We start from the raw sequence: 26,307 nt of genomic DNA, 5'->3' as shown, positions 1-26,307 counted from the left end.
TCTTATTTAAATTCCACTGATCAATTTAATTGCAGCTACTATCATGAACTGGTTTGTCTTTCTTTGTAACTTGCATGTAACGGGAAGGAACGTTGCTAAGTGGGATATACGCATAATAGTGCATAGCGCAAAAACTGGTGGCCACACTTGGAATAAAATGTACTATATAGTTGGGAACAGAAAAATTCAACTGTCATGAAACTGCAAATTTAAGTGTCATCATTCATTTGTCATTTTTTAAGTGTAGTCAAACAGAATCTTTCAAGTACTGCCAACCAGGTCGTGTCAAGAGAAAAAAGAAAATCAGACCTTATCAACAAATGTTAGAGAGCAATTTTCTTCCCAAACTTAATCTCTCATTAAAAAATGGCATACTTTTGGCATATCCTGGTCTCAGAGGCTGCCACTGTCAAGGTTAGCACTCTTATTGCCACGTTCGCTACAAGGCAATGCATGCAGAACTGTCGGAACAAAATGGTAATATCCACTGTTGCATATCTTCTTCCTGTTCCAGTGGCTGGGGTACATGGATTAAATAAGCCAAACAGGAGTAGCCAAAAAAGGTTCTGAAAACAAGCCAGAAGGAAGAAGTGTGAAGGCCCTGAATGACAGCCAGAAGATGCAGTGAATGACTTATAACAGCTGAGAGCGAAGATATGGTGGCAAAAGGCAAACAATAAAGAGGAATCATTATCTGTTGTCAAGGAGACTAAGGTTATTAGAGGATAACAGAGCCAATAAGCAAGTAAGTATACCTTCTTTCCACAAAAGCTGGCATTGAGTTTTGCTGCTACTACCTGGAAGCAGCTGCATAATAGTGGATACATTAGATACAGAGGAATGACTTGATGATGCATTCACTTACAACAGATCTTATGAATGTTATTATCTGCCACATACTTACGTAACATTGGTGTTCCAGGAGAGATCTAGTACAGCATCACGATGGCCACACCTAGCAATGCCTTTCTTTTTGTTAGCCCTATGTCCAAGCTCAAACACTGGTTCCAAGCAGCCCACAATATCAATATCCCACACCCCAATGACTGGTGACATGCTGCCCACTGCACACAGGTTTCCTGAAAGTCAGACCCAGTATTTATATATGTCCAAAACACAAATTTACAGCAAATCTCTTAATTACAATAATGTTCTGAATAAAGATGAATTTCAGCACTTTGCATAGTGGCTGTGCAATATGCATGACAGGCTTAAGGCTGATGGGAAGAGATGAGCCCATGACATGGCTCCAAGAGGTGTTGACATCACACCATTCAACTTTATCTTGTGGGGACATGGGAACACTGTGCTTGCTCAATTGAGTTGACAATTTTCAGGCTTTTCAGTTTAGCATGACAGCAGTGACACGAAGGCTGCTGACTAGAGTGGATACTGGGTAGCTTAAAGTGCTATGAGCTGAGACCACACAGAGTTGTACTGATTCATAATCAACTCACAAATGTTCTACATTGCCATCCTATACACACTGTTCTCTGTCCTTCATGTCAATAAGGACTGCATTAAGTTGCTGAACACCAACGTTTTCTTCATAGATACTTTGTATTACGCAGACTGCTCATAACAGTTCAACAGTTATTCACAGGAGACAATGTTTTAGGACAATAACAAGACATTATGATTTCAGGATCAAGCAAATTCTGCACTCAGAGAGACAGTACATGATTCCACACAAACTGCCATTTTTCAACTGTGTTGTCATATGTATCTTAGTGTACTTTTGCCCAAACCAGCCATAGCACATGCACATGGGTTTCAGAAGCCCCCCCCCAAAAAAAAAACGTGACTTGGAAGTGTTACAATAAAACAAATGTTTTCATGTGAATTACATTCACTTCATTCAAAGTTCTTGAAATGGAAATGTTAAATTAAAGCTCTACAATACTGTGACATGGCAGCTGAAAGACTGGAATACTGGAACCAGAAGAGATAGTCACTGTCAGGCAAAGGACGATAAACACGTTTCCATGGCAACAGACATGTGACACCACAATATGGACCTGTTGGAAATGGTGTTTTCTACTGGGTCCACCCCAAGGTTATACAGCTAGAGCATCCTGGCAGTTGCAGTTCAGAATGTGAGTTGGAGCCACGCGTTAGCTGAGAGACAGTCAGCAGCTGGTAATGGCATGAGCAGAAAAGAACCTTGTTGGTATCCATTACCAGGCAACAGATAGCAAAGAAAAACTGAGAGACTCAGTGCCTGCTATAATGAGAATTGTAAAGCCTGTAGATTAGTGATAGTGCTATAATTCTTCATACTTATGGTTTATAAGAGTTCAATAAATCCAACTGCAAATTCAAACACATGTCTAGTAAATAAGCATGCAACAATACTGTACATAAATTTTCATGTATCAGGAATACAAATATTTAACTCATCATAGGAGTACAGGGAAATATAGTCCATACAACTGAAGTAAAAGGTCAAAACAAATTGGAGATCTTCAAGGACTGCCTCAAACAAGATGATCAAATAAAATATGAAAGTAGAATCTTCCAGAAAGACAAAAACACGGGAAACATTCAGAAACACAGGAAAGTGGAATAAAACAACCAATGGATGCAAGGGGGCCTTAAAAGCAGACTGAAAAATCTGTTGTGAAACAAACTTCAACAATCGCAAGGATGAATATTTTAACATTCAACATACAGTTAAGTCCCCATTAGCTGGCATGTATAGAGAATGGGGTGGGCTGAAAACAAGAAGCTGCTGGTTGCATGAAGAAAACTCATACAGAAACCAAATATGAAGTCAAAACAATATGTTCTCATTTTAGTCTTGTGTGGCAGTCTGTCTAGGGTACAAGAGTAGATTGATGGAATAATTTCAGACGTACATAGTGTAATTCAGTCACAAATCCAACCTCTACTGTAATGGCATGAGCACCATGGACAATGATGGATAGTGCTATCAATGGCAACCAGGAAAACTACTGCATGGCAGGTAAAAATATGTGCATAAAAAATTTGTTTCTGAATAACTGAAAAAAAAAGGTAAATTATCTTTGAAATGCCATGCCATGCCATGGTGGAAGGGACCCATCTAACATGGTTAAACTGTAAATAAATAAATAAAAATTAAATGCAACTTATTTTCACAGTAAAATATTGTAGCCACTGACATTTAAATGTGAAAATAAGTTGCATTTCATTTTTATTTACTTATTTAGAGTTTAACCATGTTAGATGGGTCCCTTCCACCATGGCATGGCATGTCGTCAGGTTGTGCATGGAGGAGACAACCTCTAGATTATGGATGGTAGCTGCAAACATATAGTATAAGCAGTTGCAGACAGCCGACAAGGAGTGGTCCTCCAGTTTGTGGGTTGGGCATGGGGCCAAATTCAATGGGAGTACAAGAGATCAGATGGGACATAGGTGGCACCGATCCAGCAGGCAAATGTACATTTTTCTATGGAAGAGGAATGAGAATCATTAATTAGGTAGAGGTGTTCCTGTACATAAGATAAGCATACCAGCAGTTAAGAGGAAAGAGTCTGTTGGTAACAGGATGTCATACATAATACTGTGACGTCACTTGCGAGACCACAGAGTTCATGTGACCCCTACTTCCCATTGCGCCATCCGCTGGTATGATACTGTTCTGAACGTTCACACCACAACAGAAGATAAAACTGATGATATGGACAGCTACCATGAGGAACCAGAATGTGTTCGACAAATTCCATAAATACCACATGAAAATTTTGTTAGATTTTGATGCCAAAGTAGTTAGAGAAGACATTTTCAAACCAATAATTGGGACTGAGAGTTTGCACAACGTTAATAATGTTAACAAAGCTAGAGTAGTAAACTTTGCCACATCAAAATTGGTCTGTGTATGTAGATAATATATAGATGTAATTACTGGGTATCATCAGTAGGGGGTTTCAATGTAACAGATCAACTACTGATCAGATCTTTTGCATTTGTCATATACTGGAGAAAAAATGGGAGTACTAATAGACAGTACATCAGCTATTCGTAGACGTCAAAGAAAGCGTATGAATCAGTTAGCAGGGAAGTACTGTACAAAGTTCTCACAGAGTTTGGGGTACCTATGAAACTAGTTAGGCTGATTAAAATGTGTTTAAATGGAACATACAGTAAGGTCCATACTTAGCTCAAGTGGTTAGTCGCTGGCTTCCCACTGCAGCGGCCTGGGTTCGATCCCAGGTGTGTTCAAGTGGGATTTGTGGTGGACAAAGTGGTGCTGGGGCAGGTTTTCCCCAAGTACTTCAGTTTCCCCCGCCAATCTTCATTCCACCAATTGCTCCACCATCACCCTCACCTATCATCTGGGGCTGATACAATATGCCAGAAGTGGCGGCAGTACACGGGACTTAGTCCCACCCCACTAGCATTAAAAAAAAAAAAAGGTCCACACTGGTGAACATTTGTCTGATAATTTTCCTATCCAGAAGGGTCCAAATCAAGGAGATGCTTTATCACCACTGATTTTCAACTTTGCTTTTGAATATGCCATTAGGAAGGTACAGGAAAACCAGGTGGTACTGAAATTAAACAGAACACATCACCTGCTGGTCTATGCTGATGATGTGAATCTACTGGGTGACAACATAGATCCAATAAAGAAAAACACAAAAACTTTTAATTGATGCTAGTAAGGTTTGTCTAGAAGTAAACACAGAGACAATTAAGTACATGTTGCTGTCTCACCACCAGAATGCATGGCAAAATCATGTCATAAAGACAGTTAACAGATGCTTTGAAAATGTGGAACAGTTCAAATATTTTGGAACAACAGTAACAAATCAAAATTTGATTCAAGAGGAAATTAAGAGGAGACTGAACTCGGGTAATGCTTGCTACCATTCACTCCAGAACCTTTTGTATTCTCATCTGCTGTCTAAAGACATAAAATTAAAATACTGTGACATGTTGTGCAATGGTAATAGGCAGGTCAACATCCTCCCCCCCCCGCCAGCGGTGACGCGCCGAGCGGAGCCAAAGTTAGCCGAGTCCCAGCATCCTGGTAGGTATGCAACGCGAGTCAACAGCGGTGACGTCACGAAGGGATGCGACGGTTGCTAGGCAGCAGTAAACAACTCCAGACAGCGTTGCTAGCAACATGGCACCAGACAACAATGGTGCCTATTACGTGGCTGTTTCTTGAGTTGTCCAGAACGAGGCTACATAAGGGATAGCGAAGGCTATTCAGAGTTAGTTAAAGTGTATCAGCGGCCGAAGACAGTTCTCAGTCCTCGAGCTACCTCTGAGTTAGTTCCGAGTTATCAGCGATTAGTTCTGAGCAAGCCTACGAGCAAGTGTGTTATCAACAGTTCTCAAGGCAGCAGCCTGCGAGTTGAGTTGAAATCTAGCCAGCGGAGAGTTACGAGTTGAATTGAATTGTAGTAGTCACCGAGTTTAGTTGTAACGAGTGAATCGTGACAGTGTGAAGAGATTTGTGTGTAGGGTTTGTAAAGTGTGTAAACCCGTATCAGTGTTATAATTAATTGTAGCCAAGACTTGTAGGTTGTTAAATAAACCAATTAACAATCTCTACAGTGTATTCAGTAACAAGACACGTTACAATATATAAAACTATAATTTTATCTGTAGTTCTGTATGTGTGTGAAAATTGGTCTCTGACATTAAGGGAGGATCATAGACTGAGGGTGTTTGAGAACAGGGAGCTGAGGGGAATATTTGGACCAAAGAGAGATGAAGTGACAGGAGGTTGGAGAAAACTGCATGAGTTTTTTAATTTGTACTCTATAATTAGATTGATCAAGTCAGAATGGATAAGAAGCATGCAGCATTAATGGGGGCAAAGAGGAATGCATATAAGATATTGGTTGGAAAGCCAGAAGGGACCACTAGGAAGACCAAAAGGTAGGCGTGTGGATAATATTAAAATGGATCTTAAGAGAGGAAAGATGGGGCGGTATGGACTGCACTGATCTGATTCTGGATAGAAACCAGTGGAGGGTTCTCATGAACACAGTAATGAATCTTCAGGTTCCACAAAATGCTGCAATGTTCTCGAATAGCTGCACAACTGGTAGCTTCTCAGGAAGTGCTCAGCTTCATGAAGTTAGTCAGTTATTTATGGTTTAACAAACAGCACTGTCAATATCTCAGATAGTATACATTGTGGATTAGTAGGATGTCTAGTAACCAAGGATTTTGAAGGAATGTGTCAGCAAGCAGTCATGGTCTAATTTGAGATACTATCCCAGCATTTGCCTGGCAAGACTGGAGAAAACAACAGGAAACCTCAGTACGGATAGCTGGTGTCTGTAACAAGATTTGAATTGGGAACAAGAAATGCAAATGTACTCACCTGGCTTTTCCTCTCCTGGGTCATAATTCAACCATTCAATGCACAGTGGAAATGCCGGGAGCAGCAAGTCATGATGTACATATAAAGATCCCTCCTCTTCATTGTAGACTGCAACATAAAACAAACAAAAAACAAATTCCATGGTTTTAGTCTGCAAGCGAACTATACCGACCGAGTGATTGCCGCTTGTCAGCGGAGTTAGTGCCAAATTTAGCGGACAGAGGGTGTCGTGTGGTCAGTGCAACAAATCCCCATGGCCGTTAATTTCGGTTTTCTAGACCGGAGCCGCTATTCCCTTGAAATAGCTCCTCAATTATCCTCATGAGGCTGAGTGGACCCCATTCCAGACCCACTACTTCTAAGAAAACATCTGGTAGCACCGGGAATCGAACCCAGTCCTCTGGTTCTGTAGCCAGGAACTCTGACTACTAGACAACAGAGGTGGTCAACATAACACAAACATCTTAACTTATTGATGCAATCATTAATTCCTGCTGTGGTATTCCTAGAACATTTCACTGATCCACTGTCTCTTCTATTTGGCATATCTGGATTTGGTGCTCTACAGCACCAACAACTAACAATCTATTTTGGCAGATAAGTGTGGTGGATTTAAGCCCCACATAGAAAGCTTACATTGTCCTGGTATTTCTCCAGGCTGTGTGATGGTTCTGTAAATGATTTTGATGTTTCTCAGAATATACCAGGACCATTGTTACTTACATGTTAACAGTACACTTACAAGATATTGTAGCATGTATACCTCTTGCTAAGTAATGACTCTGTAAATAACGCCCGTTGCTAGCCAACAAATTCCTAACATGCACCAATGGACTAATTAGAAAGCGGTCCCTCTGACAGCTTTGTGATGCAACCATAGAAGAGTTGTAAGTTTTGAGGTTTTCACGGCGATGACTATGAAGAAAGTCATCTTCTGGGTTTAGGCGCCGTGTATTCTTCGTTTTGGCCGACGTTTCGGAGGAACGTATCGCCTCCATCTTCAGAGCAGGTGAATGGCTTGGAATGCAGAGAGCAGTAGCTGTAGTGATAGGAAGTGAAAGGCCCTGCTTATATACGAAGTAGGCAGGGGGGGTGGTTAGGGAGAACGGACCAATAGGAGCAGTAGAGAGTGATTAAGGCCATATATGGTGTTGTGTGCTAAGGGAGGGGGGGGAACGGCCAGTGGATCCAGGAAACTTGAGTTCAATAGCACTAGGAAGTTGCGGTAGACAAGAAGAACTGGTTGGTTGGGGACAGGCTACTGATGTCAATGACATGACGAAGAACTAGCCACCCCAGTTCTTCGTCATGTCATTGACATCAGTAGCCTGTCCCCAACCAACCGGTTCTTCTTGTCTACCGCAACTTCCTAGTGCTATTGAACTCAAGTTTCCTGGATCCAGTGGCCGTTCCCCCCCCCTCCCTTAGCACACAACACCATATATGGCCTTAATCGCTCTCCACTGCTCCTGTTGGTCCGTTCTCCCGTTCTTCGTATATAAGCAGCGCCTTTCACTTCCTATCACTACAGCTACTGCTCTCTGCATTCCAAGCCATTCACCTGCTCTGAAGATGGAGGCGATACGTTCCTCCGAAACGTCGGCCAAAACGAAGAATACACGGCGCCTAAACCCAGAAGATAACTTTCTTAATAGAAGAGTTGTTGGGAGAGGTGTTTTCTGTGCAGTCCATACCAAGGTGTTATAAGCACGACAAGTCTAGAGTTTAGTTAGAAGTGGAACAGTTGGTAGCCGGTAAGAACGTGAGTACTGTATAAATGCTCAATAAATGCAATTACCAATCCAAACCCCATCTACAGTCACTCAGTCACTGATACATGTACTTCATTGTGCAGAGAGAAAACTTACTTTAATGTGTGTGCGTGTGTGTGTGGTAGAACTTCAATGAACCACATGTATGTATATTTACCTTTATTGTACATAATGAATATGTACTCACCGTACACTTCCAAAATGCTAGTATCAGCTTCTACATGACCTACAAGGATCAAATTATCTTTAGGGTTAATCATATCATCTTCCTTTTCACTGTCATCATCTTCACTTCCATCTAATGTCACATATGGGTCACCATGACCACTAGAATATAGAGCTAGATCACCAATAAATAACCCTGCATTTGGTTTGGTATCTTCATCATCATACTGATCAAAATGGTATTCATCAAATGCATCACTGATTGGATTTTTCTGTGTTCCTTTATTTCCACTGTCATCTTCTTCCACAGTCCTATGAAAGAGAAAATTTTCATCATTCTCACTACATGATGATACACACATATATCATATTTACTTTAACAATGTTTCCCCTCCTCCAAATTCAGTCATAAGCTTGGAAGCTTAAATATCTTACAAATTCTAGCATAATTTTTTTTTCAGTTATTTTTATAAAGTGTTAACTTAGGTGATGGGGACTGGCAAAAATCCTGTTCTCCCAAAACTATCTGCTTTCAAGGTTATATTGTTCAAAATTTTCCACTTCATGAAACTCAGGATGGCAAAACACACCAAGAGGAAATGGAACATCATTCCAAAGGGGGCTGGGATGACAGAGGAGGTGACACCCTTACATTATTAGATGACATACATAAATTACATGAACAATGTTTCAGAAGAACTGGACATATACTGGTACATAAGATTGGTCATTCTTCAGACCCACGAATTTTCTTTTACAATTCTACATTTTACAAACAATCTCCCATTTCTCACATATGTATGTGCCCCCCCAAAACCACAAATTATTTTCATTCTCTTCCATGTATCTTGTTTACTTTGCAGTGTATAAATATTACTGCATAACTAGCAAACAATTTTTAAACATTTTTATCACAAAACAACCATGAAGATACTGGAAAAACATTAACCTAAATAAGTTACTACTCTTAACTCCAATCATTCAACACTCACTCAAGGAGCTGCGCCCTTCTTGAGAAGCTGCAAACTGTGCAGCCACTCAAGAACTTCCCAAAATTTTATGGAACCCGCAGGTATATTACCGTGTTCACAAGAGTCCTCCAATTGTCCCTATCCTGGGCCAGATCAATCCAATCCATACCATCCTATCTATTCTAATATTGTCTGTCCACCTATGTCCTGGTCTTCCCATTGGTCTCTTTCCTTCTGGGTTTCCCATCAATATCCTCTATACAGTCCTCTTCCCCCCATTTGTGCTACATGCCCTTCCCATCTCATCCTCCTTGACTTGATCATTCTAATTATACTTGGCAAAGAGTAGAAGTTATGAAGCTCCTCATTATGCAGTTTTCTCCAACCTCCTGTCACTTCATCTCTCTTCGGTCCAAATATTCTCAATACCCTGTTCTCGAACACCCTCAGTCTATGTTCCTCCCTTAATGTCACAGAAAAAGTTTCATACCAATACAGAACCACAGGCAAAATTATAGTTTGGATATTCTAATTTTTACGTTTTTAGACAGCAGACAAGAAAACAAAAGGTTCTGGAGTGAATGGTAGCAAGCATTAGCTGAGTTCAATCTCCTCTTAATTTCTTCCTGAAGCAGGTTTAAATTTGTTACAGCTGTTCCCAAATATATGAACCATGCCACATTTACAAAACATCTGTTACCTATCTTTATGTCATTATTTTGCCCTGCATTTTGGTGATGAGACAGTAACATATACTTCGTTTTCACTGTGTTTACTTCTAGACCAACCTCCTTACTAGCATCAATTAAAAGTTTGTGTGTTTCTCTTTATGGAATCTATATAATCGCTCAGTAGATTCACACCATCAGCATAGACCAACAGCTGATGTGTCCCATTTAATTTCAGTCCCATCTGGTTTTCTTGGACCTTCCTAATGGCATATTCTAAAACAAAGCTGAAAACAATTTTTAGGACTTGTGACTTGTAAATTACAAGTGGCTTTTGAGGTTCAGAGAAGAGTTGATATGGCAGATATTCAATGGATAACTGGGCAGAAAGAACACACACATTTCCTCAAACTTTTCAAAACGTTTACTGCAAACCACTAAAACAAGAAACATCCTATTTTAGGATATTCATAAACAGGAATATAGTATTCAATAATCTTGTCTAAAATTTGTGAGGGTGATGTGTATAGGTAAACAAAATTATTATTCTGGAAAATGTCCACCATCTTGAGTTTCTTCAAACACAATGTTTTGAAACTGTTTTCATTACCAGATAATTTAAAAAAAATTTCAAGAATCAATACATGAAAGAGAAGTTTATCTCACACACCAATTTCTTCACTGAAATTACAATTTAAAACAATGGCCTCTTTTTCATAAAGAACTAAGGTGTACTTCCATATTTAAGTGAATGGAAGCCAGTTCAAAATGTAAGAAACATATTTGCACACACAAAGAAACATCATGAATTACTTTCATATTAGTCAATCAAAGGACTCAGATGATGTGTAACACTAGGGATTACTGACTTTTTGGACTTTGTGCACCTGAAGGTATTCTAAAGAACACAATACTATGGAAACTGGATCCATTTCCATCCTCAGAAGAACTCTAACCACCCTCTTTTTTGTCTTCTTCCTCCCACTCACTCCTTGTCCATAGCTGAGCACCACGTGATCTTAAAACGTCGAAAATATTGGGAGTGATGTGAGGACAGAAAAAGGGATAATGTTCAAGATGTGGGCATGAGGATTCTACTCAGGACTTAACAGGCCTTGATCCAAAGAGAGGGTTCACTGAAGAAGTCACTGGACCACACATTCTACTAGTCAAAACGAGGGACTTACTTTATTGTCATCTACACTACACAATGTTACACAAACCAGTCTTTTTAGTCCGATATTTAGTTACAACACTGACATACACTTCTGGATGCAGGACTCTGGTACAAAACTGTAATGTTCACAACTAGCCAAAAATACCCAGGGCCATCCAAAATCAGCCTTTAAATACTCTTGAATGACATAATACTTCCAGTGCCTTCTATATCTAGATCTTCTCCGAACCCTCCACACCATTCAACAGATTGAGATTGTTCTGGAAGTTTCTTTAGTTTGGCTCAGATAGGATTAACTGATACACATATCACGCTGGCTATCATGGGACTGTCTGAAGCTGCAGTAGCCCTTATCTAAACACTCTTTGCTACAAATTCTCAGAACAGCTACAGCAAAACTGTTGTATAGGTCATCTTTAGGATAAAAATGGTATTAAGTTCTAAGTATTAATGAAACTGAAATTTGTATTGTGGCTGGCAATATTTAAGAATGACGTCGGTAGGTAATGATCGGTTACAGTACATCCAGTGATTAATGGACCCAACAGAGTAGGCACCTCCCACTCTTTCGAGGATAAAACATGTTCTTCAGAATACTGGATGACGGACAAGTCCCAAAAACTCAGCAATCCAGAGTAGTTTTATACTGTCACTACAAACATGGAAAACAAAATAAGAATCTGAAAACATGTTATACACAACATTTATTTAGTTTATTTCTGGAAATCACTAATTTTATTCAGATTCACCAGTCTAACCCTGTTCAGCACTACTACTGTTTGTCTCAGATTCAATGTCTTCACAATTCCCACCATTTTTCTCACATTCACTGTCAACATTTCAAACTTTTCTTCATCTTCCAAGAAAATATTACTGTCTTATCCAGCTACTGCGTTCGATTAACAAATGTCTCGACTATAATTTCTAATACGATAAATGATACAAATTCCGTCCCAAGTGCAAACGATATATATTATATGTCTTTGATCTTGTTCTTTCTACACTACATGTTTCGGCCTCTATCGGCCATCATCAGGTGTATACTCTTAACGTTGCTGCCACACTGAACCCGGTCTAAAATTTAACATTTAAAAACACAATGTCACATTCTTCGTATTATCAACATCTATATCGTTGATATGTGTCTGGTATGCAGATTATGTTGCACACGTCCAATTTTGATGTTCTTGTAGTAGCACTTTAAAAATCTTTAGTTATGATGTTTTTAAAAACTTTTTAAAATTTTTCCCTAAATTTAAAATTTAAAATTTAAAATTCTTAGGGTTACACGCCCTATGTCTAAGTGCTTGAGCGGCTAGTTCTTGTTTTCACACTGTACAGGTGTTATTTAATGTAGTCTTCTTGTGTGGGTGCCGCTGCTTGTCTGTACTACGTGTAAGAATTTTAAATTTTAAATTTTAAATTTAGGGAAAAATTTTAAAAAGTTTTTAAAAACATCATAACTAAAGATTTTTAAAGTGCTACTACAAGAACATCAAAATTGGACGTGTGCAACATAATCTACATACCAGACACATATCAACGATGTAGATGTTGATAATACGAAGAATGTGACATTGTGTTTTTAAATGTTAAATTTTAGACCGGGTTCAGTGTGGCAGCAACGTTAAGAGTATACACCTGATGATGGCCGATAGAGGCCGAAACATGTAGTGTAGAAAGAACAAGATCAAAGACATATAATATATATCGTTTGCACTTGGGACGGAATTTGTATCATTTATCGTATAGAGTGCAACAGGATGCTTAAATATAAGATTATAATTTCTAAATAGATCTGTTGTCATGGTCCTCAACCACTGGCACAGAAGTACTGATAGGGCTACTTTATTTACCCATTTTGCGTCAGAACATGGTCTCCTGCCAAGAATGATTTAGAATTCAATTGTGTCAAATGATATGTAAATGGTTTACTCATGTAACCGTATGTCCCTTGCCAAAATTATTTAATTAAGGGCATGATTTCACACCATGAGACACGCTCCTCCAGTGAGATACCATCCCGGGGCTGTCTAGTTGTAATTCAACTACTGTCTTCCTTAGGCTTAGGGTGTCACTACTGTCTCTAATGTCGCCAGTTTGCTCCTAGTGTCATACACCCATGAATTGACATTGTGCGAGACCGGCCAGGAGGGGCCTTGTGTTCCCTGCTCCTGTGCCCTGAAGACCTAAAAAAGTTTATGATGGGCCTCTCAAAAAATACGAATGTAGGACAGATGCCGGGCTCGACCCTTGGCTTTCTCTTTTTATTTTCTTGTTTTTTATGCCAACTGGGGTACTTGTAAAAAGAGGGCAGTTGTTTACAGGGAGCTGGGGGCAAAATGGTGGAAAAGGTTAAGTGTGATGGAACAGCTAGCTTGGAGGAATAATATAAAGATTGATTACTGTATGAAATTTTAAATTAAGACTGCAATACATAGTGTGTTTTGGATACCCTGGATTCATGAACCCCAAAGTGTGTTCCACTCCCATATCCAAAGCACCCTATCTCTCAGATAAAGAAATCATCTCGAGCAATAGTCGTGGCAGCTGTACATTGGCGGGCAGCTACAATCACTATATCATCTACAACTTTCAGTGGTGAGGTCATCCTTCCAGGCAATGACCCCAAGGTCAGTTAATCATTGCATGAATCACAGAGTCAACATTCACTGTTAAAAAATGACCCATATATCAATGTAGCCAACATGAGCATTCCAGTTTTTCTTACAATACTCCTGGTCTTCTCTCCCAAATAATTTGCAATCAGTCACTCATCAGTTCATTAGCCAATCCATCCATCCCTTTATTTGATACAGCATTAGTACCAGAGGCAGTTGTGCCTTAGAAAGTTTTCAATTAAATGCCACATGTGGTAGTTTGTGCTGTGTGACAGCTCTCTCAACATCACAGTCACTCACATCTTTTCACTGCTTGAAGTTTTTATAACAACAGATTTGGCCCTGCATCATCCATTGAGAAACTGGACAGCATACTGAAATACACTAGCATTTCATTAGCAATGTCTGTTTGGGTTATTAGATAATTATTTGCTTTCCTAAGTTGAATCATGTTTCTTAAATGCAAGAAGTTTTCTCCTCAAAGGGTAATGACAACTTTTTTGTGAAGGTTTTCCTTGTAACAAAAGTAATGTCTCTGGATCACTGGTATACAACATCCTGTGATGGCCTTAATTCCTGCCACTCAATGAGTTTAATCATGTTGCATGAAACTGACACTCCATTCTGCCCTTCAGAATCTACTAAACAGCAACTATTGCATAAAATTCTTTAATTTTTGTTCCTTTTGTTTCCACCATCTGACGTTTCCTTTGGAGGCAATATATTTTCTATTTGATACTTGTTTCTTTGGTCTGCATGTTTACTCAGCACAATTTTAAAGTTTGCATGATTCCTGCATACATTTTGACAAACTATTTCCATCCGAACTAACACCTTCTGCCTTGATACAGTTTGTCGATTTTAGGGTGAGGAATACTGGTGTCAGTATACAATCTCATGTCATCGTATATTAGAAAATTACTGATTGTTTCAAAACATCGACTTTTGGCAAACTCATCGCATGCAGACTGTGAAACATCTCTCTCTCCCATTCTTGCACAAACCTTCCAAGAACCCACTAAAAAGTTAAAATGTATAAAAAATATATTCCCTGTTGTTTTCTGCTTGGCTGTCTTTGACCCTGATGATGGAGGCAGTATGTTCCTCTGATATGTCAACTGGTTTTTACTGGGCTACATGGCATTACACAGAGCTGGGATAGCACAGTTGGTATAGCGACTGGCTACGGGCTGGACAACCAAGATGTCGGAGTGCGGGTCCCAGTAGGGTCAAGAATTCTTTTCTTCTCCAAGACATCCAGATCATCTCTGGGGCCCACCCAGTCTCCTATCCAATGGGTACTGGGGGCTCTTTCCCAGGGGTAAAGCAGCAGGGGCATGAAGCTGACCATTCATTTCCAGCTAGTGCCAAGGTCAAGAAAATGTAGATCTATACATCCACTCCCACCCCCGCTGTGAGAACCTCAAACCCAACATAACATATACACTCCAGCTACTTTGATTGCTTCTTAAATTAAGGAATCTGAAATGTATACGATTTTATTCATAAACCGATTGACTCTGGAGACAACAATGTGGGCAGGATAATGTTAAAATGATTTTCTGAGAATGCAGTTCTGTGGACTGAGTCAAAATGTCTCAGCACAGGGTCCATTGATAGGCTTTTGTACTGACAGCGATTAATCTCCAAATTCCATACCAGGGGCACATTTGAATGAAGCAATGCCCTATTATTGCTCAGTTAACACTGTGTCTGGGTGTAGTACACTTTCATACAACTGTCTGCTGGAAAGCTATTTATTTCTCAGTTATCTATGTAACACTTTACTTAAATCCTTCTGTTGGTCAATAAATTACTACCTTGTTTTTTATGGAACCTGAAAGTTCATTTTCATGATCATCACAGCAACTCATCACTCAATACTATCCTAAGTCAGATGAAACCAGACTACTATCACACCATATTCCTTGAGACAATACCATTTTCCTATCATGCCTAGTCCCATGAAAAGATCTCTTCACTTCAGGTTTCCTGATTAAAATACGAATTACAATTTGAACTACAGCATTAAAAATCTGTATGCCAAAACAAAGATAACATCTCAGAGGTGAAAAATGAAGAACACGTAAAGTTCCAGAACAGCTGTTCTAGAATATCACTGCCCCCCACCTCAACAAAATGGGGTGGGGGGCTGTAATTAAACTACCAACAATCTGATAAAGCTACTAAATGTGGTACATTATGAGCATATGAACAGAATTTATACACCAAAATCATGTGTCATGCACATATATCATGCCACTTTACTACAATCTCGCAATTTTGGAATATTAACAGTAACAGCAAGTATAGGGAATATCTAAACTCTACTGTCTATGATGTAATCTTACCTTTGCTTTTAGCAGGGTTTAAGCTGGACTAAAATTATCTTTAGCATTTTAGCTAAACCATGCTAAAAATGTTTAGTCAACTCACATTTCCATTAGCCAAATGCAACATGTAAGAGGATTGGGAGAAATTCTATATTTGTTGCTGAAACCTGCAAAAAATCCACAATATCTGCAAATTTTACAAAGTACTAAGATAATACTACACCAGCATTTTTAAAGTATTTGTTTATTACACTCACCTTTATTCAGTAATAAAACTTACTTGTAATCATTGTACATATACCTTTTTCATGATCTTGCAATAAAACCTGCACTTTTCTCCACCAAACTTGGAAATGAGGACTGACATTTGGAGAATTGGCAGCTTAAACCCTGCTGTCAAGCATCAGTAACATCTTCCTGCTCCACTGAAAAATCATAACCACTACCAGATGTCTTAAATCTAGTTTGTTTCAGGTTTCTTGTAATAAGCTTTGTCATATGACTATTGTGTAATCATGACCATAAACAGAAATGTGAATAATACACATTCACACCCACATAGATAGCCTAACATCCCTCCATCAATCTGTTTATTCCATCCTGTTTCTCTCAAGCAGAAAGCTGCAGAAAGAAATGAAGACGAAAGATGTTCCTCTTACAGGCACAACTTTGGGAGATTAATTTGCTGTTACATGCACAGATCTGAATCCCAACCAACTTCCCTCCACAGTCTTTCCTTTGTAAGAAAGGCACCAAGACCATGATGGCAATGACTATGTAATCTTCATACATTTTATAGCAACCATGGTTATGAAATGTGTTTCCATCCATATTATAGCATGATGTATTTCTAGCTTTGCTTTATGATAAATAACTTGCATGTCTGAATATTTATAAATAAAGTACAATTTTATGTATGTGAACAGGTAGTTTTAGTGAGGGCATACAATGTGCTTTATATGATCAGCCCCAAAATTATTATGTATTGAAGGTTATAAAAATCACGTTTGTGAGGCCAAGAACTATTGGATGTTAAAAATAAGTAATCTCCACAAACAACAAAAGTAGCTTCTGAAATCGCAATGCAGATCTTTCTGTATGGGCATGCCATGTAAAGAACAGCCAAATCACTGCCAATCCCACAGTTTCTCCATAGTTTTGTACTGTTCCTCTCAGAGAGACAATCCTAAAAATGTAATTATTTTCTTCCATTTCGAAAAATGGGCAGTGTGGTGTTAAAAAACTTGTTCATCAGATATACAATCTACCATTTCTCCAAAATTGTGCACTGTTGGAAAAAACAATGAACATAAGGAATGTTCCTTCTGGTGAGCTATTGTTGGAAATATAACTGAAATGTTTCTATTTCAATAAAGAGACATGGGGTGCCCAAAAGACTAATATAATTCAGACTTTAAAATTTTCTCATGTTATGAACAATTTTATATTTTTGTGCAAGTTCCTTTTTACATAGAACATGGTCATGTGTGAGATTCTGAAGACACTATGAAGATTTAGCCGGCAGCAGTGAAGATTACGCTTAGGTTAGAGCATGATTATTTTCATTTCTATTTGTGAAAAAGAAATAGTAGTGTGTCTGAATAGTTACACTATAGATACAGAACTATAGCCTAATGCATGTGAAATTTCAGAAAGGCTGTATTACTTCAGTAGTGGTCTGATAATAAAGTTTGCGAACTCATCACAGCAAACACACTACATACCTCACTGCTGAATATCACTGTGGTCGCCTTCAAAGTACTCTCCTTTGGAAGCTATGCACTGATGCCAGCACCTAGTCCACCCTCCAAAACGATTTTCGAACTAGTTATGTGGAATGGCCTTCCCAGCTGCCATCATATTACTCCTGATATCATCATCAAAATGCTGTCTTTTCAATATTTCCTTTATCTTTGGGAACAGTAAAACGTCATTGGGGGCTAGATCCAGTGAATAGCGAGGGTGTTCAAGCACAGTTTTTTGTTTACTACCTAAAAACTCACTCACAGACAAGTGTTCTGCTGTTTTCTTCATAGCATTAGCTCCACGAACTTGCACTAACATCCCTCTGATTTCGCTTCCACTCTTGCAAAGTTTAACAAGAAGCTCCGGAATTCTCGCAACGGTACACCAAAACACACTCAGATAATAACAGACACCACTCAGGAAGAGACTGCCACAGATCAACAACACAGCCATGAAACACCGATATGCCAACGTCATCAAACCATACTGAGGTTTCTGTCCACTGCTGCCACAGCAAGTACACGGGGGCGAGTTTGCAAACTTTATTGTCAGAGCTCATTTTCTTCATATGGCCTGCCCCATAAGAATTGTTTTCAAGACCATAAAGTGCGTGTGTGAGGAGGATGAAGTGAGTCATAAGACCAAGAACCTAGGGGCTTTATATGTTAAGAAACAGTTGTGAATATCAAAAACATTTTCTGAAACTGCAGTGCAGATTTTTCTGCATGGGCACACCAGTATGAGTAAAAAGAATGGGATGGATAATAATATTATAACTTATTATAATAAGTTAACTGTAATATTTAAATCTGTGCATGTGATCAGGACATGCATGATTATTTTTGTGGACCAGCTGCAGAGACAAATTTTGGACCTTAACTTAAGATTTCAGTTTGTTATGATAACAAGAAATATCAACATATTTCAACACTGATTAGCAGAAACTCAGGTATCTACCTTTTCCACATGCATTTCTTAACCTCAGCTCTCAGACAATGTATTAATCTTTAATAGCTGAGGGTTGTATTCTTTGTAACAGTGCATGCAGCATGGCCCACATGGCCAACCACTGGATCTTTAATACTAATCATACTATCCCCAAGTTTTAACCAAGCTGCCAACACCACAGAACAGGAGATTTTAAATCCTCTACTCCCAGATAAACAGGTATACCTGAGCTAAAATCTTGCCATCAGTTCCGCTAGATGAGATTTAAAATCCCCTATTCCCTCATGAAAAATGTTAACTCATGTGTTAACATTTATCCACCAGCCTGCTGGTGAATTTTCTGAATTTGTTTCCATTGAAATTAATGCATATTAACTACCATGAAAGAAAATATATGAAATGTGAAATCTATCAAAGATAAGACAATTTCCTTTGTAATCTGTGTCCTTTTGAGAGGAGAGGGGCTTCAATGTTACTGCCAAAAAGGCAAGGTACATATATCACCAGAATTTATCATGATTTGCTTTACTGCTGATCATACATTAATACAGATAATACGTACAATCCACATTAAAGATCCTATGCTAAAGAAATTTACATTTCCACAATTAAAAATGAGTGAGGAGCACTGTTACAAAAGAGCAACAACTCTTATTTGATAATGAACAAGTTCATTTCTTGTTTCTGCAAACAGTCAAACCCCAATGTGGCATTCCAATCTTCCACTGCATAGCACTCATGAGAGACTGTGAACAGACCCACAGGCTCCATCCACTGACAGCATAAATGTATCCATGAACAATAAAATATGTCTGCCTTAACATTAAAGACTGTCTTTCCCTGGAAAGTCCCCCTTCATTTATATCCCACTCACAAATCAGTTTGGTAGGGCAACATTGTTTCTGAAGCCAACGTTAACAGCTGCCCCCATTCTTACCAACCACTTGAGTATTATGAGATGACATAACACAAAATGGTGACTGAAGGGATTTACTATAATGGTCCAAGTTAACAATATGAAAACATTCCTGTCTGATTTTTCACAACTGACTCTCCATATAAATTTCACACATACAAAAAACTTTCATTTCTACAAACTATGAGATACTCTCATAATAAATAAAAAAATCATTTCGTAGTTATATGCCTCTTCTTGTAGCCCTAATTCTTAAATATGAGAGTCACAATTTTATGATGCAATAGACAATGGGCACAAACTATCTTTTATTGTTCCTTGCATCCTGTTGTGTACTAGACGAATGTTAAAGTTAATCTACCAACCACACAACACGTTTTTTATTTACTGCCACACTACATGTTTCGACCTCAGGAGGTCATCATCAGGTGTGATTGTGAAATTGTGTTCGTACACCTGATGATGACCTCCTGAGGTCGAAACATGTAGTGTGGCAGTAAATAAAAAACGTGTTGTGTGGTCGGTAGATTAACTTTAACAAACTATCTTAGTCACAGCTTTCTTCTCATTATGGTAGCAACACAAGTATGAGAAACAAACAAAAAACAAGAAACTGTATTAGTTACAAATATCTGTACCCAAGGGCAGGAGAAGAATCAGCAGAGAATTCTCTTCCATCATTCCATCTCCATGGTACTGGCACCAGTGGTGGTTAAATTGTAAAGCAAACTGAGGTCTGACCATTGACTAGGAAGTCAATATTACATTTTAAACAAAACAGAATATGAGAAGTTACTATAAAGATGTGAAAACTGTATAATAACTTCTTTCATACCCAGAGAACATCTTATTCAAATTAATTCCACATCAAATGGTCTGAAATACAAAATTTACACTATACTCTCTGTTTCTGGGAGAAATCTACATCAAAGAAACAAAACGTACAAACAAACAGGCAACTGATACAAAGGTACATATTCAAAAAAGATGCTAATCTCTGAACACAATTAACTTCACCTATAATAGAAGATCATATAAATTAAAATCAATTATGCACAGTTCAGTCACAATAAAGCCGATATTAAAAACATTCATAGGAAAACAAAACTAAAATGACGATTAAGTCTTTAATATGTCATCAAAATACTGCTTACAATAGTTGGATTATGTAATTTTAAACCAAGAGATCTCTACTGTTATTATATTCACTTAAATCCAAGTCACGCATGTACATGCAAATAACTTTCTTATCCAAAATTGACTGATATTTAGATCTGACAAACAAAAGAATTTTCATGTCAAATATATTTCATATTTCTGATTAAATCTGTAAAATATCACAAATACCATATTTACATGCACAACTCCCTTTCCCTTAAACTGGGGAGAGGGGGGACCAAGAGAAAAAATATCATTAAACTTTTCTTAAATCAGCACTGTCCCACTACAACTGGAGTAAAGAAGAAAACAATTTAAACTCAATCTACCCTCCAGAACATGGACCAACAAAAATACAAAATGAGGAATCAAATGTGAATGTCTAATTGCAGGTGATGACCAGCACATCCTTCTCTTTCAAGACTCATTTGTCTTTGTCAGCAGTGTAACAGCATCACCTGTTTGATTACATATTTTGTCTCAATATTCATAATTTTTATTGTATCACACATCCTTGTATTTCCCTCCCACTCTTACACAGTTGAAAACTGGAAAAGGGGAAAGTGACATAAGTAAATCACACTTCTAATTTCAAGAATACATGTTTTATACATATGTATTTTTAAATTGGATCCTTTTTAACATTATGTATACTGTTATTAAGAGGATTTGTGTTCACCTAAAAATACTGTAAATATATCTCAAAAATATTCTGGCACCGACAATTAAGCAGCAGCATGCATCTGAGGATGGTACATTTCAACCCATATTTGGAAAACCAACTCATTATGTATGTCATCACTGGAAAGTGAAGTCATTTTTAAGGGGTGATACATAAAACTGAGAAATAATATTAATTAGGAACACGCATTCCACAACAGTTCCAACAGGAAAATCACACATATAATGTGTATTGTGATGTGGCATGTTTTCAGGTACTGAAATATAATTAGCTCACAGTGATTAAAAACACTGGTAATTACTGACTTTTACTATAATTTATTCAATCACAAATTTTTATGTTTCAAATATGGCCAGTTTTACAGCCTGTTACCAACTTTGTAACACACTCCTCACTCAAAGAACAGCTGAAAACAGCATTATGTACAGCCCAGTAAAATTTATTAGTTGGCAGTGTAATTCGATATATGCTTTTTTTCTTAACTTACTGGGCCAAGAATGTATTAGAAGCAAAAACATGGTGCCAAGTGTCCAAGAAAATTATACATATACGAGTAAAACTCTTAATGTTACACTTTGAGCACAAATGGAAAGAAAATGACCACCATGACAACACAGCAATCCAAGAAGGCAAACACAAACATCACAAATTGGTCGGTCATCTTGCTTATGTCTAATGCCATGAAGCTGAGGTACAACCACCACGAAACAGACTATACAACTGAGGATGTTCATCCAGTGTCATCAGGGCATGTAAAAAGAAATGCAAAAAATTTCAGAATATCATATGAAGAACTCTCAGATTAAATTTTGGACTCGGAAGTTGTTTTATTAAAACTTACATATCGTTCTTATCAATTAGTTTAAAACTTAGCTCGTAACTATGAACTTCGGGAATCTGTTCCTATGTCTCCGCTTCTCACATCAACACTGGATTCTGACTGGCTTCCATTCTCAGACGAAGCACTGCTCAGACGGCCTGACTGGTCAGACACTGATTTCTTTGACTTGGGTTTATATTCAGTTACCACCACTGTAACATTGTTCACTGTCACTTCCCACCTTTGAGCACTGCTTCTATCAACATTCTTTAGTCGAGGTGGGTGCCTAGTTTTCTTCCCTGCTTTAGTTCCTTGTGTACTGTTCTTCTTCTCTGTTCTCTCCTTCCCACTGCCTTCCTTCACAGTCCCCTCTTTGACACCACCTTCCTTTTTATTCTTTGCAGGTGTCGGATTATACTGCTGGGCAGCTATCTGAGGGCTGATCCGTGGCTTGCGGGTTGAGGTTCCTTTACGAACGTCACACATCAGGCATTTAAACGCTTCCTCAGTGTTCCTGTAAGTGCATACACTGCAATCCCAGTCGTTGTCCTCGAGAACTTTAGCTGGGCGTTTAGTCCTTCTGTTTGGACTTTTCTTCTGGTCCATTTCTTCTATTCCAACAGCCTACCTCGAGAGGTCTTTGTTGAGAATTTCGTGGTGTGTAATGTTAAGTCCCGCCTGTCACAACAAGGGGACACAATTACTGTTCCTTCCAGTTCTCTCAAGCTGATTACAGGCAGGTTCACAAAGATATCAAGAAAATAGTGTACAGAGTGGGCTACAGACAAGGAAATTGTTAATACTGGAATAAATGGAAAACATTCTGCCTGCATCTTTCAACTAGCCATACTGTCTTATTATCATTAAGTTACCAGTGACAACTAAGCATAACTGCCAAGTTCTCACCTGATATGAAGCTAGCAACTCCTATCTTGCAACTGGAGAAATTTTCATGGAAACATCTTTCTGAACCCTTATCAATGCCTGTTTGCAAAGACCCTTATTTGCAAGAAACAATGGAGTTCCAGGCAGAATTCATACCTACCTTCCTACTACAGACTTCCAGTATCATAAATCTCATGTTCTTAATGCATTATTTAGATAATTTACATTTACACAACCAACAATAATTTAGCTCATGGACTAGGCATGTTACAATCAATCATAGACAATGGAGTTTATTTTTATTCTTTGCAAACGTAAATAAGTTACAAATGATTACAGTATCACATAATAATAATAATAATAATTCATCTTGCACGTTACATTTCTGAGCTTGCTTTATTAACCCTACTGCTGCAACATTAAACTGAAGTCAAACAAGCATCCACTACTACACAATGTAACATCTGGCTTTAGTCTGCATCAAGAAATAATCATCTTGTGGGACATGACTTGATTTCATTCACTAGATTATGAAAATGTATTGTGGCGTGCTGCCTAGGGCCGAAATATCTGGAATCAGAATGCATACACTACTCTACAACGGCTAGCAATTCCTAGGAAATTGCTGCCCCAGAATGAAAGTCTAACAATGGGGTTTCCACCGTTACGAACGATTTGAGGCAGACACATAATCCCGCAGCATCCAATTGTTAGAAGCAGCATTTGCGTAGCAGCGGGCGAAATTAACCCTTCGACTATGTGTTCCCTATTCAGTCCAAGTGCAATATATAACAGTTCGTATTCGGCAAGAGACCAGCAGAATTCTTATCCGACTAAACAGGAGAGTTCTTATCTGACTAGAACAGAAGAGTTCTTATCTGACAAGGGATCAAGGATAGCTGAGCTCCGAGCAGAGCAAAAGACACTTCACAAAGATCAGCGGTTCAAGTAATTCTAATAGTGAAGAGGGAACGTCTAAAGGGTATTATAAGTTGAGAATAATTGTACTTGCAAATGTAAAAGTGAGTGTCCAATAAATAATCGTTCAAATCCAAGAACCCATAAAATTTCTGGTGGCATTACCTAGAAAGCACATGACAATATTTTTGCTGTACTTTTTCATATTTTTACTTTCAAATTGCACTATTTTAGGAAAATAGTGAGAATACACAGCATAAGGGTTAATGGGGAGGTTTCCTTCTTTATGGAAGTGAGTGGCTGTTTTACTGATGTTTAAGAAACATTACAATGCTCTGGTGACCAACTGTACATCGACAGTATGTTCCCAACTATCCATATGTGGATTACCTGCATTGGAGTTTATTCATGGAACTTTTCATATCCCTTAGTTATTGATACAGCTTCCAGAAAGGATTTAAGTCTTGTGTGTTACACATTTCAGTGCCACTTTACAATAATTTTCGGTAAACTTTACATCTTATAACTGCTGCAAATTCTGTTTTATTATTTTTTGCTTTTAAGGCCAAATGTCTACTTTTATCTATTGGAAAGATATCTGTCTCACTGTTTAGAACCTGTAGAGAACAATGAAGTGATTTCCAAGGTTGAATGCAGCACGGATGGTAAGCATTTCACAGGTTTATGAATTATTCCTAGCTTTTAACTGCTTGTACTACTTCTCCCCTACATTACTGCAGATAACCAAGACCTCATAGTATTGTAATTTTAAACAAATTTTCCAAAAATCATTTAAGTACTTCAGAAAATAAGTTTTCCTTTCATTTTAAATCTAAACTGCATCTAAGTTTGCACTGCTTCATTAATTTAAGATCTACTATAACCAATTTTGCTATGCACATAAACTTCGTAACCTTCCTCTCAGTTCTCAAGGGCAGACTCATTCCATTTTGTTTTTATCTTAGACAAGTTTTACACTCTTGTGTTACATAAACTGAATCATTTTGGACTCTCATTATCTTGCATTACTTGGTTCATGTGTTATTTCTCATTAAGATCTTGCTTTGCTTACATTTTGGAAAATTCTTCTTTCTGTACTCATGTTCCTTCAGTCGTGTTCGGACTCAACAGAGGACACCCTTAGCCAAGGTTTGATTTCACATGTTCAGCAATCCGTTGCTTCGGGAATGCTCCTTATAGAATACACCGGTAATGTGTTTCGTCTTATCCATTGTTACTCAACGACAATTCATTCCTAGGGTTCTCCTATGCAACGTCCTGTTGTTATTCATTTGTCACTGGGGGAACTCAACAGATTCCAAGTATTCATCACGGAAAAACACATTAGAATACATTCTATTCTCTAGAAAGTTAATCTTTTTGTATATTGACTTCATTTCGTGTAAGCTTAAGAATGACTCTATCACCTGGAATAACCTCACTTTGTCAGATTCTAGTGAAATTAAAAATATACAAAACCAAAAAGTTTATGTTACAATCAATTTGTTCAGTTCATTCTTCCTTGTAATTATAACTCAATTTTTAATTCTTTAAACTTCAGGAAACACTATTCAAGATGACATTTTGATGTCTTTTACTTTGTGGGAACTGCCCACATTCAAGCAAGCAAGCTATTGGGCCTTATTCACTCCATAACATTCAGATTCTCATTTCTGGACTGTTTATATGCATTATACTTTATCTTAGTCAGGTCAAAGTTAGAACATGTCCCGTTAGTTTAAAACTCACATCTCCCTTACAGTTATACTTATGCTTTACAGAATTTAAGTCAACATTCTGTACATAAATGAAGATACCATCTTGATATACCTTTACCATTTAGGTTTCTTGAGGCCTTAAATCCTGCCCTTCCCTGCTGGAAAATGTCAGTCTTCATGTCCCTACTTGCTACATTAAAGACTTTCCAATGTTTTGTATTTGTTCCTCAGCTAAACCTTGCCCACCTGCTTAGTTTGCCCATGCCGCCAACGTGCGCCTCAACTGCTAAATCTAAGAACTACTTACCCACCACAATGGACTGCGCCATAGCTCAAACGGTTAGTTGCTGGCTTCCCACCACGGCGGCCCGGGTTCGATCCCGGGTCTGGTGAAGTGGGATTTGTGGTGGACAAAGTGGCGCTGAGGCAGGTTTTCTCTGAGTACTTCGGTTTCCCCTGCCAATCTTCATTCCACCAGTTG

General features: G+C 38.3%; 1 protein-coding gene across 1 annotated transcript in view; it reads right to left on the bottom strand.

Annotated features, from left to right (window-relative positions):
- LOC111875520 (periodic tryptophan protein 1 homolog) overlaps window positions 1-26,307 on the bottom strand; it is a 45,311-nt gene that overhangs the window by 8,277 nt on the left and 10,727 nt on the right. Inside the window, exons 3-5 of the mRNA XM_023871835.2 lie at window positions 8,288-8,577; window positions 6,329-6,436; window positions 905-1,079 (exon numbers count right to left, since the gene is read on the bottom strand). Coding sequence (XP_023727603.1) covers window positions 905-1,079; window positions 6,329-6,436; window positions 8,288-8,577 — 573 coding nt within the window. The remainder of the gene's footprint in view (window positions 1-904; window positions 1,080-6,328; window positions 6,437-8,287; window positions 8,578-26,307) is intronic.

The sequence above is a fragment of the Cryptotermes secundus genome, unplaced genomic scaffold, assembly GCF_002891405.2.
Source record: "Cryptotermes secundus unplaced genomic scaffold, Csec_1.0 scaffold468, whole genome shotgun sequence".
Taxonomy (NCBI): Eukaryota; Metazoa; Arthropoda; class Insecta; order Blattodea; family Kalotermitidae; genus Cryptotermes; species Cryptotermes secundus.
Note: the sequence above shows the minus strand (reverse complement) of the source record. Positions and strands in the feature narration are given on the sequence as shown.